Source organism: Hyperolius riggenbachi, chromosome 10, assembly GCF_040937935.1.
Source record: "Hyperolius riggenbachi isolate aHypRig1 chromosome 10, aHypRig1.pri, whole genome shotgun sequence".
Lineage (NCBI taxonomy): Eukaryota > Metazoa > Chordata > Amphibia > Anura > Hyperoliidae > Hyperolius > Hyperolius riggenbachi.
This window is the reverse complement of record NC_090655.1, coordinates 30227831-30246362: the sequence shown is the minus strand read 5'-3', so window position 1 is coordinate 30246362 and position 18532 is coordinate 30227831. Positions and strand designations below refer to the sequence as shown.

Here is an 18532-nt window from a genome sequence, read left to right as displayed (position 1 = left end):
AGGGCTCTGTGTGAAAGTAGAGTTAGGTTAAGTTGTAGTAATATATTGTTAATATATACCAATATTACGGTCATTTACACAATTTACATTTTAAAACAAAGAATATCGGTAGATATGAACGAAAATTTTATTAACGAAAACAGGTGCCCATTTCCACTCGCCCCTATTTCATGTATGTGTCTTTTTGTTTTCTGAGAACTTGTGGATTTCATGTGGTATTCAGTCCAAGGCTGTGTATTGTCATACATGGATGAGCTGAAGTGGTTGAATGTTCATGTCTATTGATTTCTCAGTTTAGTTTAGTTTTACTACAGGATAAAATTTAATTTTGCATGTACATTTAATATGTTCATTTTAGCACCCTTTAACTCCATTTCATCCCCATCTACAATGTAAAAATAAAGAGGCAAAAATCGTGATGGTGGCTGTCTTGTAGAGAAGGACTATTCTAACCTCTGCGAGAAGCAACCGATTGGGAGGCTCCTCTTCCGCCAGTTCTGTGAGATGCAACCAGAACTCCAGTGTCTCATTAACTTCCTGGATGCTGTGGTAAGATAAAATCGGGAGGTCCTCCTGGGGAGGGTGGACAGCCAATGATGGAGATAACATAGCTGGCTTCAGACTGGGCCTTCTGTGTTTTGAAGTGATAGATACCTAGAACATGACTTACCAGTTTATAAACCTCAGAATAGACTTTTTGTTGTTGTTGTGTTTACAGATACCAGCTTTTGTGCCCTGTATCTGTTTGCATTTACCTTCTCACACTTCATTGTCCACCACCTGCCTTTCTACTTCTTCTCACCATTTACCTTTTTATCACCTGCCTCCCAACTCATTATTACCATCAATCCACCTCCTCACACTATTTTACACTCAATCTGCTGACACCCTGATACTTAACTCCCATCTGCTTCTTTACACCCTGGGCCTGATTCACAAAGCGGTGCTAACAGTTAGCACGCTGGTGAAAAGCCCTTTATCACTCCTAAACTCAGTTTAGGCATGATAAGTTTAGGCGTGATAAGTTTAGGCGTGATAAGTTTAGGCACCAACTGGGTTAGCACCGCAGTGCACAGCTGATCAAAAGTTTTGCGCTAGCAAAGTCTGGTGCACTTCGCATAGAGTTTAATGGCGCTGCTTTGCGTGCGGGACTTTGCGCGCAATCTAAACTTATCTAAACTTATCATGCCTAAACTTATCACACCTAAACTGGCTTTTCACCAGCGTGGTGCAATGGTTATCATGCCTAAAGTCTCTAACTGGGTCAGCACCGCTTTGTGAATCGAGCCCCTTGTCACTGTGGCTTCCTATGTTTCCTAGTTTTTCATCTTCCCAAACTGCCTCAGCCTTCACCAGATTTTACACTCCGTCTTTACCCTTCATCTGCCTCTCTCCATCCACCATCCCACATCTTCTACCTATCTGCCCTTCCTTCTACCTTCATATGCCTCTCTCCATCCATCCATCCATCTCCCACACCTTCTACCTATCTGCCCTTCCTTCTGCCTCATATGCCTCTCTTCATCCACCTTCCAACATCTCCTACCTATCTGCCATTCCTTCTACCTTCATATGCCTCTCTCCATCCATCCATCCATCTCCCACACCTTCTACCTATCTGCCCTTCCTTCTGCCTACTCTCGCACTAGTTACACTCTATTGTGTCACACCTTCTTACAGTCCATCAACATTCTCACACAGTGGCGTAACTACAAATCATGCCCCCCCCTCAGCAAAACTTTGGTGGGGACCCTCAATGTTCACACCCCTTCCCTGCTACCCCTGGTGACCCTTATAGACTGGGGCCCATTTTGTAAGGGTTATAAAACTAGTGTGGCCATCGTAATCCTCACACCCATAACAAGTATAGCTGCAAAAATCACCTTATCTATAGCATGGATCCCTTTATCATAGGGAGTGAAGTAGCAGTTGGGGCCTCCTTAAAGCGACACTGTAGGGGCATCAGGGGAAAATGAGTTGAACTTACCCGGGGCCTCTAATGGTTCCCCACAGACATCCTGTGCCCACGCAGCCACTCACCAATGCTCCGACCCCGCCTCTAGTTCACTTCTGGAATTTCAGACTTTATAGTCTGAAATCCACTGCGCCTGCGTTGCCGTGTCCTCGTTCTTACTGACGTCGCCAGGAGTGTATAGCACAAGCCCAGTATGGTCTGTGCCTTTGCTGTGCGCTCCTGGTGACATCAGGGGAATCGAGGACACAGCAACGCAGGCACAGTGGTTTTCAGACTTTAAAGTCTGAAACTCCAGAAGTGAACCAGAGGAGGGGTCGGAGCATGGGTGAGTGGCTGCGCAGGCACAGGATGTCTGCGGGGGACCATTAGAAGCCCCTGGTAAGTTCAACTCATTTTCCCCTGACCCCCCTACAGTATTCCTTTAAAGCTCTGGGCCCCTCCTGCGTTTGCTGGGGCTGCTCCCCTGTAGTTACACCCCTGTTCTCACACCTCCTTTCTCTTCATCTACATTCTGGCAAATCTTTATGTGACATCTGTCTCTTTGTCTTATCAGGTAGTAGATATCGGCACTCCAAATGAATATTCAGATATTAATAGCTGCCAAAAAGTGTAACGCTGTTACTGCCCGACTGTGCACATCCACTCATTTCGTCTACATTCCATTGCATTGCCTTCCTTGAGTAAGATGTACTGCATTACCTCTAAACGTTGGACATTTTTTATCAGCTATTAAATTTTGGATATCCATTTGGAGTGCCGATCTCTACCACCTGCATAGACGTTGGCTGATCCAGTAAGCAAGATCTGGCCACCCAAACATTACCTTAGGATGTGCGTCACTCCAACCTTACTACTACTTCTTTACCTCATCCATCTGTTTATACCTTGTTCGGGCTCTTCACATTCTTTCCCCTCACATACTTTTTACCGACCATCCAGATTTTCTTGGTCTTATATAGTCCTTACCCACTCCTTGCATTATGGGATTTTACCCCAGTAGCTGAGGGTTGTGCACATTACTGTACTTTGTATTCTTTGGGCGTGCCATCTCATCTGGTTGTATTCCTTGTCAGGCTGAATACGAAGTTACGCCTGATGAAAAACTAGGAGAAAAGGGAAGAGATATAATTTTGAAGTTCCTCACCCCAGAGGTAAGAATTCATGTTCAGCGAGTTATTACCTACAATACAAAAAACCTAATATCCAGGGGATGGAGACATCACCAAATATAAAATTAAAGCCAGAGTTTAGATTTAGTCCTTAAAGGGACACTTAAGTCAAAAAAAAAAAATGAGTTTTACTCACCTAGGGCTTCCAATAGCCCCCTGCAGCTGTCCTGTGCCCTCGCTGTCTTCCTCCGATCCTCCTGGCCCCGCCAGCAGCCACTTCCTGTTTCGGTGACAGGAGCTGACAGGCTGGGGACGCAAGTGATTCTTCGCGTTCCCAGACACATTAGCACCCTCTATCCTGCTGGGTCCATCTAAAAATGGCGCAGGGAGAAAAATGGCGCACCGTTCTGCCGATAAATGTATCATAAAACGCTATTTACCGAAAATACATTAAAACGGTAAATAGCGTTTTATGCTACATTTATTTCAGCACGGTACGCCATTAAAGCAAGCAGGGGGCTGCGGGTCGCTAGTATAGGCAGCGGGGGTTGGGGGAGAGAGGCAGCGGACACTGGAGGGCATAGGCAGCGGACACTGGAGGGCATAGGCAGCGGACGAAGATGTGTGCAATATGCATACATTACCTTGTCCCGGGCCGCCGATCGCTCCTTCCCTCCGCTCCTTCACTTCCTAGTTTGTTTGCTGTAGTCCTGCAGCCGGCCAATCACCATGCGGAGAATGAAACCGCATGGTGATTGGCCGGCTGCAGGACTACAGTAAACGAATGGAGGAAGTGAAGGAGCGGAGGGAAGGAGCGATCGGCGGCCCGGGACAAGGTAATGTATGCATATTGCACACATCTTCGTCCGCTGCCTATGCCCTCCAGTGTCCGCTGCCTCTCTCTTCCCCCGACCCCTCTGTCCTCAGAAATTTTTAAGCTTTATAACGCTATTTAGCGTTATAAGTGTAAGGCACACTGCCTGCGCCATTTTTTAACACTTATAACGCTAAATAGCGTTATATAATGCAAGGCTATGGGGCGCCCTTCTTATTCATCTGGCGCTGTGCGCCATTTTTAACTGTCCCGTATCCTGCTATATGGTATATGATATATGCTATAGCAGCATAGATGGCGCTATTGTGGCCAGGAACGCGAAGAATCACTCGCGTCCCCAGCCTGTCAGCTCCTGTCACCGAAACAGGAAGTGGCTGCCGGCGGGGCCAGGAGGATCGGAGGGAGATGACGAGGGCACCGGACAGCTGCAGCGGGCTATTGGAAGCCCCAGGTGAGTAAAACTCATTTTTTTTGTTTGATTTTTTTTGTTTGACTTAAGTGTCCCTTTAACTGCATTCAATGGTCTTCTTTGCCACTCCAGTGGGTGTTGTAGATGAGACTTAAGTCTGCAGCACAAGTTCTGTTTCCACTGGTCCTGAGCTTTCATAGTCTAATGCTATGCAGTGCATGGGGATTTATGGACATCCACTGACAAAAGACCGGTAAATAGCTCAGTCTTTCTTCTGACTTTGCCCCAAGAACAGGATAAGGACTTGATATACAGATGAACTACCCATAACTTTGATTAAGCCATCAAGATACAAAACTGATATCAAGAAGTAGTCATCAGGTAACTGGGGAAAGTGGTGGAGGAGTTGTCTATCATCTAATTGCTTAGTATCAATAGAATTTGCTTTTGTGATGTTAGAAACAGTGTGATGGTAAAGCACGAGGGCACAAGGAATGACAGTGAAACACCAGCTAAGGAATGTTGAGTGGGGCTTGAATAGTAGGGCAGAAAATGGTTTCTGGTAATAATGTTCACAGTCTGTTTTGGGTGGTGATGCGTCAGTTTGGTTTCCTCTTTTACAGTCCCCAGTTTATGTCCCTGAAGTTGGGCAAGATATCGTCCATCAAATGGAAGAGAAGTTGGAGATCAGCCCATACAAAGAGATTTTCTGTCACTGTGCCAAGTAAGTGTCAAGGGAAGGTTCTATTATCTGCAGCTCTGCATAGGACAGTTGGATTACTGGGTCTTCCATCTGCACAAGACAAGTATAAATTCTCTTACGACATGCAATTCTTGATTCTGACAGCACTGACAACAATATGAAATGCATTATGCTCTGTACTAGGGGTGTAACTATATCCACAGTGGCTGCTGTAGAACAGCAGGCCATAAAAATCAAATGGTAAGGAAGTCCTCTCCTGCAACAAGTTACATCATTAATCACAACACCTGCAGAGGGGGCACTGCTGTTTTAAACAACATATTAAAGGGAAACTTCAGCCTAAACAAACATACTGTCATTAAGTTACATTAGTTATGTTAATTAAAATAGATAGGTAATATAATCTCTTACCCACCCTGTTTTAAAAGAACAGGCAAATGTTTGTGATTTCATGGGGCAGCCATCTTTTTCATGGGGGCAGCCATCTTTTTGGTTGAAAAGAGGTGACAGGGAGCATGAGACACAGTTCCAACTGTTATGTGTCCTGATCACCCCTCCCAGCTGCGCTCGCTAGGATTCAAATCTCAAATTCAGAATAAAAAAAAAAAAGTGCAGCAAAACAGCAGAAGGAGAACAACAACTTTTAGAAATCCCATCATGCTTTGCACAGCATCAAGGGAAAATGCCCGGGCAGTTTTCTTCTGTGCAGCTAAAAATGAGGCTTGGGTAAGAAAAGCCATAGGGAATGTGCCTTATGACCCACACCATCACTACAGACAGCCCAAATTACATGAGATATAGATGGAGTTTTAGGCTACCCACACTCTCATTGTCACTATTTATTATGTTTTCAAAGTGCTAGAAATAGTCATGGAAATAAGCATAGCAGCAGCAGTTGAATAAGAATTAGTAATTATCCGATACGTAGCTTTGGCATGAATATAATAATGGTTTTCCATGTGGGACAGGTCTGTGTATGATTTCCTGAGCGGAGAGCCTTTCCAGTGCTACCTGTCCAGTATGTACTTTGACCGATTCCTGCAGTGGAAATGGCTGGAGAGGTAAATGACCTGATGCATGTTGATGGCCTCTCACCATCAGCCATCCATTCTCTAGGAATGTTTCTGTAATGATTTTTACTAACTGTCCTCTCATCTTCTAGGCAGCCAGTAACCAAGAACACGTTTCGGCAGTACAGGGTCCTTGGAAAAGGCGGGTTTGGAGAGGTGAGTTATGGAAGAAATCAAGCTGAGGAGTGGGAGAGGGGGACCAGTAAATGGTATCAGTGGTGTCTTCTGCATGGTGTAAGAGATGGTCAGCATTCATTTTAGTGTTACCCACATACTACTCACCACCAACTATGAGTAGCAGCAAAGCCTTCGCTTCTTGACCCTCTTATGAAAGCTGGCTAAAATTCTAGCCAACTGGAGCTCTTGGCTCGGTTTGCAAAGTCTTTGGAGGCCTGTTGACATTTTTTGGCACGCGGGCTGGTCCCATATGAGTTCCATGGAACTACCCTGAGTCAGCCAATCAGTGAACATGTGAGGAAACAATCTCCAAACTCTCAGCATTAAAAGGAGCAAAGCACCACTTTTTTTGCTTGCTAATAGCTATAAGAGCTGCTCCCCCCTCCCCTTCTAGCTGCCCATTATTTATCCAGGGGAAGGTGTGAAGATAGCATCTGTGACTTTTGTAAATGCTTTGAAGCACAGTGTCCAATGTACCTGCCCCCTGCTGATTAAAGCTTTTGTTTGTCCTCTGCTAATGTGTGTAATAAAATAATTACATCAGTCCCTATCTGCCTTCTGTGGTCGGGCAGGCCTCGGAACTAGGTAATGAAACCCTCTGCTAAACTTTTAAATGTAAAAGGAAGAAATGAATGAGTCACATTGTTGGTATGCATATTTAATGTGCTATTGAGATAGCCTCGGTGCTAAAAATGGTGCTCGGTTCACTTTAAATTTAGTTTCAAAAAGTTTTAATTTGTGATCAAAGCACAGATAGAAAGGTAAAAATACAAACAGGGTAATTGCATCATTCAGATCAGCGTAGGGGTTCTCATCTTAGCTCAAATGCCAAAATGATACAGTATGCAAAACAACTACCTGTAAAGATAGCAACTATAGACCTAAGAACATAAATGCAATGAAAAAATAATAACGTATAACAAATATTGGAACATAAAATTCTCCTGAGTCTCTCATCTAAACTGTACTTATGGCCTGACAACATAATAAAAATGTTACTAAAATTGCAGAAAGGACTTAAAGCCTAAATTATTAAGCCCGGAGATCCTGTTTCGCCAAGTGTTTTGGAAACTCACAAGATTATCATTCAATTTAGCAAACGCTAATATCATAACATTCATCAAATTATTAATAAGTACCGGTACCTCAGACTGAGACTGATGTTTGATAGCCTAGCGTGTAATGCAGACCAAAAAGATTGCGTAACTGGACCTGTCCACCATAGATACCTTAAGTAACCTACTTGGCTTCAACCTCTCAAACATAGATTGGAGTTATTTGGATTAATTCTGTTCATCATAATAATAGGGGTCATATAAGAGTGATGTAAAAGTCTAAAAGAAGTTTCCAACATGGAATAATACATGCTACCTTTGTAAAGTAGAGTTGCAATGTGCCCATATTTCCTCAGAAATATATTTCTGGGTATCAGATTCCCATCCCTAAATGAACCCAGGACAATGCAATTGGTCCATGAAGGTCAAGGCCTGATAGACCTCTTTTCAAAAGGTCGTTCTTACACCAAGTCTAACAAAAACAAAAATTTGCTTTCCTAAAACAGAAAGAATTTGCGATAATTCAGGTTGGAGTGAGCTCGAGATGTCTCCCAGGCACCACTGCTGAATATATGCAAATTAACCATTGTACCCTTAGAAGCTAAACACACCTCCAGAACCGCTGGATTGCAATGATGTGTCAGCTTGTTAAATTGTACAGAGCCATAATAATCCAACATGCATACAGACTGAGCTTGCTGGTCAGTTTACACCAAGTCTCAAAGGCAGAATAGAAATGTCCTCCCCTTGAACCTGTAGTCATTTCAGAAAGTGGAAAACCTGCAGGTACCTGAAAAATCCCCTTTGAGGGACTGTGAACTTTTGGTTAAACTTGTCTAATGTAATCATTTGTTAGGCTCTAATAAAACGTCCCACTTTAGTGAAGCCACCTGAGATCCACCAGCCAAAAACTTTAAAGGGAACCTAAACTGAGAAGGATATGAATTTTTCCTTTTAAAATAATACCAGTTGCCTGACTCTCCTACTCATCCTGTGTCTCTAATACTTTTAGCCACAGCCCCTCAACAAGCATGCAGATCAGGTGCTCTGACTGAAGTCAGACTGGATTAGCTGCATGCTTGTTTCAGGTGAGTGGTTCAGCCACTATTGCAGCCAGAGAAATCAGCAGGACAGACCAGCAACTGGTATTGTTTGAAACATCGGCCCCTGTAATCTCAGCATTAAATTTAGCACTTTGAATACCCGCTCAGCTTCAGGTGGGTTGAAGACATCCCTGGTTTCCACGGCCAGTCCTATTTTTCCCTCTTTTTCTTAACACCATCATACTGTATATTGTGGTCTCTTCCATGCTTACCATTCTAGTTCCCCTGTTCACAGAAGCACTGACAAGATGGTGACATTTCTTAAAAAATGCGTACTCAGACAGTAATTAGAACTCTTTACTGGCACAGGTGTGTGCGTGTCAAGTGAGAGCTACGGGGAAAATGTATGCATGTAAACGCCTGGAGAAGAAGAGAATCAAGAAGAGGAAAGGCGAATCGATGGCGTTGAATGAGAAGCAGATCCTGGAGAAAGTGACCAGCAGGTTTGTGGTAAGGATCCCTCACAATCACTTTTCATGAGCATTCCTCTGATTTTGGCATTTTGGTAACCCTACAAGCGTTGTCACCCCTGTTGTGTGTCTTCAACTAATTGGTCGAATTACACGTCTGTGTCTTTTTTTCGGCTTTACACTCACTTTAATGACTAACTGTCCCAAACTTCTTTGCAAGCTTTCGAAACTTTAAGTTTCTTCTTCAGGCATGATACAGAACTGGATCAGATCTATGATAATTCATGTGTCTATTTTCAATAATTGTTCCCGATTCAGGTTCCCTTTAAAGGAAACCTGAGATGAACAGGTACCTTTATAATAAACATAACCCCCAAAAGTGTTTGCAAAATACAGGCTATTCCTGTAATTTGTGTTGCTCTCCTGTGCTCAATTTAATTCTTAATTTTTCATTTTTATCCTGTCTAAAATACAATATGGCCGCCACATGCTTCCGGGTCAGTGTCACTGGGAGACATTTATCAAGAGTGTCTGAGAGAAAATATTAGTAGGTTCTTAGAAGTCCGTACAGAACTGTCTGAGACATCCTAAGAAATCACTAAATAGTGCAGAACCCTTCTTAAACTGTTGGGAATAGGATGAGTTAGGAAGGTCTCTCAGACAGTGCAGTGTGTGAGGGAAATTACTGTTGCTGAGGTAACCAACACATCTGCAGTCAGCAAGCTCTGAGTGAGGGGGAGGAGCCCTTCACAAATCACATCTAGCTGCACTGCTGCACTTGTAGAACTCCTATTAAAGGGAAGGTCCAAGCAAAAAAAAAAAAATGAGTTTCACTTACCTGGGGCTTCTACCAGCCCCATGCAGCCATCCTGTGCCCTCGTAGTCACTCACTGCTGCTCCAGTCCCCCGCTGGGAGCTTTCTGACCTCGGAGGTCAGGGCCGAATTGCGTACATTTTTACACATTCCCGCTAGTGCAGGAACATTAACGCATACATTTTTACGTGTTAGTGGTGCAACACGTAAATTTTTGTTCCTGCACTAGCTGGAATGCGTAAAAATGTATGCAATGTGGCCCTGACCTCCGAGGTCAGAAAGCTGCCAGCGGGGGACTGGAGCAGCAGTGAGTGACTACAAGGGCACAGGATGGCTACATGAGGCTGGTAGAAGCCCCAGGTAAGTAAAACTCACTTTTTTTTTTTTTGCTTGAACCTTCCCATTAAGCACTCCTTATTCTGCAGCAGTTTAGGAATGGATTTGCACTTTTCTTAACTGTAGTGCAGCTTTAGAAATCCACACTAAACTGCCACTATTACGTAGGATTTGAGACGTTTCTTACTATAATGGTTAGAACAGTTTTAGTAGAAAAAACTGTCGGTAATGCTTTGATAAATCTGGCCCACTGTGTGTAAAGTTCTTCATCAAATAATGTATGCAGGAACATATATATATTTGGAAAAAAAACCTGCAGACATATACACACAATCATAATTACTTTTACTTATTCTTGTAAAAACAAAGACAAATACAGCTGCTGCTGCTGCATTTAATCTGCGTACAGTCATCACAGCAGTAGAGCAGTGTCCTTGTATGTTTCTGGCTCAGATGGAGAGAGATAAGTGCATAACTCAAGCTGGGACACTAATTAGCTGGGTCGATAAATAAATCTATGTTACCTCAGCTGCTTCTCCCATCACAGGTACTGCTCTCTGTGATGCTTTTCTGTGCACAGATAGGGAGAACACAGGCAGAGAGGTGGGCGGGCTTGAGCAGACTGCTCTCACAGATAGGGAGAACACAGTGGGGGGGGGGGGAGGGGCGGGCTTGAGCAGACTGCTCTCATAAATAGGGAGAACACAGGCAGAGAAGTGGGTGGGCTTGAGCAGACTGCTCTCACAGATAGGGAGAACACAGGCAGAGAGGTGGGCGGGCTTGAGCAGACTGCTCTCACAGATAGGGAGAACACAGGCAGAGAGGTGGGCGGGCTTGAGCAGACTGCTCTCACAGATAGGCAGAACACAGGCAGAGAGGGGGGTGGGCTTGAGCAGACTGCTCTCACAGATAGGGAGAACACAGCCAGAGGGAGGGGGGCGGGCTTGAGCAGACTGCTCTCACAGATAGGGAAAACACAGGCAGAGAGGAGGACGGGCTTGAGCAGACTGCTCTCAGATAGAGAGAACACAGGCAGAAAGTTGAGCGGACTTGAGCAGACTGCTCTCACAGATAGGGAGAACACAGGCAGAGAGGGGGCAGGCTTAAGCAGACTGCTCTCACAGATAGGGAGAACACAGGCAGAGAGGGGGTGGGCTTGAGCAGACTGCTCTCACAGATAGGAAGAACATAGGCGGAGATGGGTGTGGGCTTGAGCAGACTGCTCTCACAGATAGGGAGAACACAGGCAGAGAGGGGGAGCAGGCTTGAGCAGACTGCTCTCACAGATAGGGAGAACAAAAGCAGTGAGGAGGACGGGCTTGAGCAGACTGCTCTCACAGATAGGGAGAACACAGGCAGAGAGGTGGGCGGGCTTGAGCAGACTGCTCTCACAGATAGGCGGAACACAGGCAGAAAGGTGGGCGGGCTTGATCAGACTGCTCTCACAGATAGTAAGAACACAAGCAGAGAGGAGGGCGGGCTTGATCAGACTGCTCTCACAGATAGTAAGAACACAAGCAGAGAGGAGGGCGGGCTTGAGCAGACTGCTCTCAAAGATAGGGAGAACACTGGCAGAGAGGGGGGCGGGCTTGAGCAGACTGCTCTCACAGATAGGGAGAACACAGCCGGGGGGGGGGGTGGCTTGAGCAGACTGCTTTCACAGATAGGAAGAACACAGGCAGAGAGGGGGGTGGGCTTGAGCAGACTGCTTTCATTGCTATAGAGCCTCCCGATAAAGCAGCTGATTGAAAGCTCAGTCGGTGGTTTTTACAGGAGGGATTACAAGCTCACATGGCACATAAGAATGAAACAGACAGCAGGGTAAGTGTCTGTTCTCATGTCCCTACTAGTATATAGTATTAATTAAAGCAGGTTTTTTTTATCTCTGGTACACTTTAAGGCCTGCTTGAGGGAGGGAAGGAGTTCCATAGAGTAGGGGCTGCTCTGCTCTTAATTGTGATATAGATTGTAACTTAGATTGTAATATTGATAAAAAAACAAAAAAAATCGAGTGATAATTGAATAGGGTATGGTCAGCTTTTAGGCCCCTAGTTGTGGTGCAACATATGAAGCAGAATTGGACACAAAGGTCCTAATGGATTTAGGGCAGTTTTTAACCAAAGGCATTCCAGGCCATTGCCAAGAGTGCCATTGGTCTTGGGGGGGGGGGGGGGGGGTCACCACTCCTGGATTAAAGGGAAGGTCCAAGCAAAAAAAAAAAATGAGTTTAACTTACCTGGGGCTTCTACCAGCCCCATGTAGCCATCCTGTGCCCTCATAGTCACTCACTGCTGCTCCAGTCCCCCGCTGGCAGCTTTCTGACCTCGGAGGTCAGGGCCGCATTGCGTACATTTTTACGCATTCCCGCTAGTGCAGGAACATTAACATATACATTTTTACGCGTTAGTGGTGCAACGCATACATTTTTGTTCCTGCACTAGCTGGAATGCGTAAAAATGTATGCAATGCGGCCCTGACCTCCGAGGTCAGAAAGCTGCCAGCGGGGAACTGGAGCAGCAGTGAGTGACTACGAGGGCACAGGATGGCTACATGGGGCTGGTAGAAGCCCCAGGTAAGTGAAACTCATTTTTTTTTTGCTTGGACCTTCCCTTTAAGGGCACCGCTCCTGGATTAAGCCCTGCCCCCACCCCCAAATTAAGCTCCCCTTCATGGGTGTTCCGATCCCAAGGATTTGCCAGTCATTTGTATCCCAAGGACTTCCTATATCATCCACCTTATACAGCACATGGTCTATATTCTCTAGTGTGTGTGTGGTTTTTGTATGTATGTGTGTGTTGTGTGTGGGGTTGACACAGGACTTACCTAGAGTGACAAAAAAGCTAGAAATGTCCCTGATATCCTGCATACTGGTACAGTGCTGCCCTCTGGTGTCACGTTTTCCCAGTTGCTCCATCGAGCAATGAGTTGTATACAGAAATTATATGCCTACAGACAGCTCTAACTCCTAATTAAATGAATGTTTCCTATTACCCGAGGTCAATCTGGCGTATGCTTATGAGACGAAGGACGCCCTATGCCTGGTGTTAACATTAATGAACGGAGGAGACCTAAAATTCCACATCTACAACATGGGGAACCCCGGCTTCCAGGAACAGAGAGCTTCCTTCTATGCTGCAGAGATACTGTGCGGGCTCTGTGACCTCCATCATGAGAACATTGTTTACCGGTTAGACCCCCGTGTGGCTTTCCTTATTGTTTGTTATAGAATATGTCTTTGTCAGCCTGCTACCAATATTACTACAGGCTGGAATGTGACATTTTGTCTTCTATTTATTCCTAGAGACCTCAAGCCAGAAAACATCCTTCTTGATGACCATGGTGAGTTCTTTGTTTGTGAGCTGGATTTCCATTTATGTTAATAAAGTCCATGATGAGTTGATGGTGGCTTGGGATGTCTTCTCTTTATGCCAATATTATTTAAACACCTGGGGTCTTCACATTGGGACAGTGCTCTCTTTTTATCTTTTTTGTGTGTCATTATAGGTCACATTCGGATATCGGATTTGGGTCTGGCTGTGAAAATTCCGGAGGGGGACTCGATCCGAGGCCGTGTCGGAACAGTTGGATATATGGGTGAGTTAGGAGACGCTTTACACTTTACTGTTATGCTGTGGAAAGGAAGTACATGCAATAATATCTCTCAATCCCGATGAAGATATTACAGTCTAGCAGGACCATTTATGACTATTTAATACATCAAGCAAGACATCCTCACAAGCATCCTAATTTCCTACCTTACAGAGCACAGTGTGGAAAAGCTAGGATTTTTTTAAAGTTGTCTCACCACTAGAACCTTTTTGGGAGAATCTTAAAGTGAACTGCAAGAAGTATCATTAGTTTGGTCATTCAACTGAGAGATGACTTGAGAGAATGGCAATGGTACCTTGAAAATAAAGACAATGGGAGGCCAGATCGTGGAGTCTTTTCCAGTAAGCTGTAGATAAGATAGTAAAGGGGGGGGGGGGGGGGGGTGCTCAAAAGATGAGGTTGCTATAGAGGGCAACCAACCAATATAGCCTTAATATAGGAGAGTAAAGGTGGCCATACATCAGATGACTTGGTGGCCAATCGACCATCCGATTCGATTATTTTAATTGGAATCAGATGAAAATTGGTGCCTCAAGTGCAAGCCCGACCGACAATACGACCAATTTCGGGGTGAAATTGGTCGCATTAATCTTTCGGACATGCTGCAAGATGTAGGGCTGACTTGCTCAGTCGGGTGCGCAATGGTAATGGCGAGCAATATTAGGACGAGCAGCAAATATGATGAAACCCCTAACGCTGTCCACTCTAATATTTAGGTGCCCAGTGCACTCTAGACATTACCTGTCTGCGGACTCCACTTGTTCCGGGCTCCCTCCTGTGTCCATACACCCGTGCCATGTGGTTGCCTAGTAACGAGGGTGCGTGTGTGATGTCACACACACGTGCCCTTAATAGGCAACTATGTGGGGTGCGTGTATGAACACCGGAAGAAGCCCGGAACACATGGCGTCACATGGCTGATTCCTGATCAATTTCAGCATTAAATTGATTGTAAATCAGCCTGTGTTGTATGGGCAACTGACAGATCTCTCTCTCATCAGATTCGACTAGAGAGAGATTTGTCTCTTGGTTGGATCTGCCGACCGTCTCTAGATCTCCCCTCGGGCACAGGGATCACTACTGTACTTTGGTTGCTCTCTTGAAAAAAATGGTCTGGAAACTGTTGGTCAACTGGAACTAAACTCTTTTAGAGGGTGATAGACACGATGGGTGGATGAGGCAAAAAAAAAAAAGAGTTAAAATCCTTAAAGAGAACCCGAGGTGTGTTTAAAGAATGTTATCTGCATACAGAGGCTGGATCTACCTATACAGCCCAGCCTCTGTTGCTATCCCAAACCCCACTAAGGTCCCCCTGCACTCTGCAATCCCTCATAAATCACAGCCGTGCTGTGAGGCTGTGTTTACATCTGTAGTGTCAGTCTCAGCTGCTCCCCCGCCTCCTGCATAGCTCCGGTCCCTGCCCCGTCCCTTCCCTCCAATCAGCAGGGAGGGAAGGGATGCAGGCAGGGACTGGAGTTCTGCAGGAGGCGGGGAGAGCAGCAGACTGACACTATAGAGATAAACACAGCCAGCTCTGACAAGCTGTTTGTCAGCAGCATGGCTGTGATTTATGAGGGATTGCAGAGTGCAGGGGGACCTTAGGGGGGTTTGGGATAGCAACAGAGGCTGGGCTGTATAGGCAGATCCAGCCTCTGTATGCAGATAATATTCTTCAAACCCACCTCGGGTTCTCTTTAAAAATAGAAAGTAAGAGATGGCTTCCCTCAAAGGATGACACAGATTAAGAGTAAGAGAAGAAATTTCGTTGCACTATGGCCTTAGCTTATGCAATCTTATCCTTTATCTGTATCATCCTTTCAGGGAAGACAAGTCTCCATTTCGATTTTTAAGTATTTAACTCATTTTACTTCCTCCTGGGCATCTCTTCCACCCATTGTGATTCAAATTAAGAGAACATTTGTAACTTATACCTTTTAAACATATTTTTGAAATGTCCTTTCAGCCCCTGAGGTACTGAACAATCAGCGTTACACCTTCAGTCCGGATTTCTGGGGCCTGGGTTGCCTGGTCTTCGAGATGATTGCTGGACAGTCTCCATTCCGAGGCAGGAAGGAGAAGGTGAAGCGGGAAGAAGTGGACAGGAGAGTCTTGGAGACAGATGAGGACTATGGACAGAAGTTCTCTGAGGAGGCAAAATCACTGTGTAAAATGGTGTGTTTCACAAATACTGATTATCAGTCTCAAAACTGGCTCATCCATGGCACTCTCTCATTTCAGTCCACTTGCTTATAACATCTTCAAAGCTAACATTTTCACCTTACTGCCTGTCATCAAGAAGCCATCCCAGATATAACTTCTCTCTATAGACTTGGGTTTAGCTCTTTGCATCCTAGTAACAGTTCATCTCCGTAGATTTAGGTGTCACTTGTTGGGTCAGATAATTGCTCTCTATCATAGTTTGGCACTTCATCCAGGGAACAGGTGCCAGTCTGCTACTTACAAGAGTTGAACCATGGAAAATACTAAACTTGATTAAAGAGAACCCGAGGTGGGTTTTAAGAATGCTATTAGGACACAGAGGCTGGTTGTGCAAACTATCTATCACCAGCATCTGTTACTATACCGTGTCCACCCCCCCCCCCCCCTGTGCTCTACTCATCCCACCCCCCCCCAAAAAAAAAACTGCTGTGCTAGCGACATGCAGCGTGTCGCTAGCAGGCTGTTTACATCCAGGCTGTCACTCTCCGCCGCTCCCCCGCCTCCTCTATATCGCAGCTCCCCGCCTGCGTTTCTTCCCTCCAATCAGCTTACAGAGGCGGGGAGGGAAGGGACGCAGGCGGGGAGCGGCGATATAGAGGAGGCGGGGGAGCGGCGGAGAGTGACAGCCTAGACGTGAACAGCCTGCTAGCAACATGCTGCATGTCGCTAGCACAGTAGTTTTTTTTTGGGGGGGGAGACAGCAGACCGCAGGGGGGGCCTGGGGGGGGGGGGACACAGTATAGTAACAGAGGATGGTGATATTATGCACAACCAGCCTCTGTCTCCTAATAGCCTTCTTAAAGCCCACCTCGGGTTCTCTTTAAGCATCAATTCTCCTATGGTCGGTCAGATGGGTTCTCAGCCAGAGTCTTAGACTAGAATCCTTTTACATAAAAATGTATTCTTGTATTTATATACAAGGAATATACAAAAATTACATAGAACAGGGTAATAGCCAGTAATAAAATATCATAAAAAATATCTTACAGCATTGGTCATCTCAGTACAGAGAGTTAAGACCCATCTACACGGTACAATTTTCCATCAGATGGACAGATGTATTAGATCATTTCTGACCGGTCCAATCAATTTTCCAATTGATTTTGGGTACTTATCAATGCGAAATCGATCGCAAAATTGATCTGAAACAATTTGGATGACTACACACGATGCAATTTCTTATCAGATCACTTTTCGATCTGATGGAAAATTTTACCTTGTAGATAGAGCTTTAGATTCCATACTTTACCAACCACTCCCTGCTGAGGGCTAGAACCCACAAAACTATCAGGCTCTTATCCATATGATAGAGGATGCCTCTATGTATATTTATACACAGATTTTTAATGGCACACCAGATACATGTGAAATGTGCTTTGGTGCTTGACCTTGGCTGGGAGCCAGTACTGAGAATGCAAGCTACAAGACGTACCATGTCTAGACTACAAGTGCAGATAAGCTCTCAAGGTTACTTCAGTTCAGAAGAGAGCTACATTTTATTAAATGTTTAATACTGGGAATACACCATACGTTTTTCCGCTAGATAGATGGGCTCAATAGATCATTTCCAACATGTCCGATATTCCATCCAATTGTTTTTTGGGTCGATTTTTCATTGAAGTGAATGAAAAAAGATAAGAAAAACGAGCGGAAGATAAGAAAATTGAGTGCAGAATTGCAGAGTGGAAAAAAACGATCGATTGGAAAATCGAGCGGAAAAATGTATCGAGTGTACCCAGCATGAGTTATGAGACACGGTCAACACAAACTATTACATGAGTTTTAGACCACAGTAGATCTATACTTTTCCTAACATTGGCTAAGAGTACTGAATACACTATAAATCATATAGGAATGTAGACTGGATCTAATTGTAATGCTGGGTACACACGATACGTTTTTCCACTCGATTTTCCATCCAATCGTTTCTTCCGCTCGTTTTTCTTATCTTTTGCTATTCACTTCTATGAGAAATCGACCCAAAAAACGCTCGGAAGGAATATCGGACTTGTCGGAAATTATCTATCGAACCCATCTATCGAGCGGAAAAATGTATGGTGTATTCCCAACATAATACTTAGTTACTTGAGATAAGTTAACTTAAAAACAATGACAACTTCACAATAAAAATAGAATATTTCTGACACTATTCCCAATTAATCTAATGATTTGGATCGATACAGCTTGATGCGTCCCAGGTAATGGCTCAGCTTTTGGCAGCTCTCATCCAGGAATGGGATTGGATAAGATATACATAAAAAAGAACTGGTCATTATTAGTATCAATTTCGCTACTGAGGTTGTATTCACAGTTCAGCGCAGCTCTGATTACTTTGGCAATAACTTTATCACTACCTATCACACCTAAATGATCTATATATTGTTTTTATTTTACACATGTTTACTTTGTAGTCCTGTATTGAATTCTCTGGGGGAGGAGGGGGGTTTGTCATTCATTTTCAACTCCTTTTTATCAGCTCAGAGAGGAATAAACAGTGTTTATTTATCTAAATATATCTAGGATTTTGTAGAGAGGATAGTGCATTGTTCCCACTTGTTGTCGTCCGACGTGCGGCCAGCGGGAGTGGACAGTGTAGTGTCCGGTCCGATGGTCCGCTGTGGTCCGGCTGGAGCCTGGGGCGGATGCTCTCCCCCATAGGCTATATGGGAGAATGCATCCGCCTACCTGGGATTATCACGGACTGCTC

At 44.7% G+C, this 18532-nt stretch overlaps 1 protein-coding gene across 2 annotated transcripts in view; it reads left to right on the top strand.

The window, feature by feature from the left end:
- The window catches only part of GRK5 (G protein-coupled receptor kinase 5), a 62153-nt gene that overhangs the window by 22986 nt on the left and 20635 nt on the right, over positions 1 to 18532 (top strand). The window contains exons 3-12 of one of the 2 annotated variants that reach the window (XM_068258861.1): positions 437 to 549; positions 3049 to 3126; positions 4952 to 5052; positions 6000 to 6092; positions 6194 to 6257; positions 8746 to 8886; positions 12993 to 13183; positions 13298 to 13335; positions 13501 to 13590; positions 15569 to 15777. In XM_068258861.1, the coding sequence (XP_068114962.1) occupies positions 437 to 549; positions 3049 to 3126; positions 4952 to 5052; positions 6000 to 6092; positions 6194 to 6257; positions 8746 to 8886; positions 12993 to 13183; positions 13298 to 13335; positions 13501 to 13590; positions 15569 to 15777 (1118 nt within the window). Of the gene's footprint in view, positions 1 to 404; positions 550 to 3048; positions 3127 to 4951; positions 5053 to 5999; positions 6093 to 6193; positions 6258 to 8745; positions 8887 to 12992; positions 13184 to 13297; positions 13336 to 13500; positions 13591 to 15568; positions 15778 to 18532 lie in introns of both variants that reach the window. The other variant, XM_068258862.1, reaches the window with a different exon arrangement.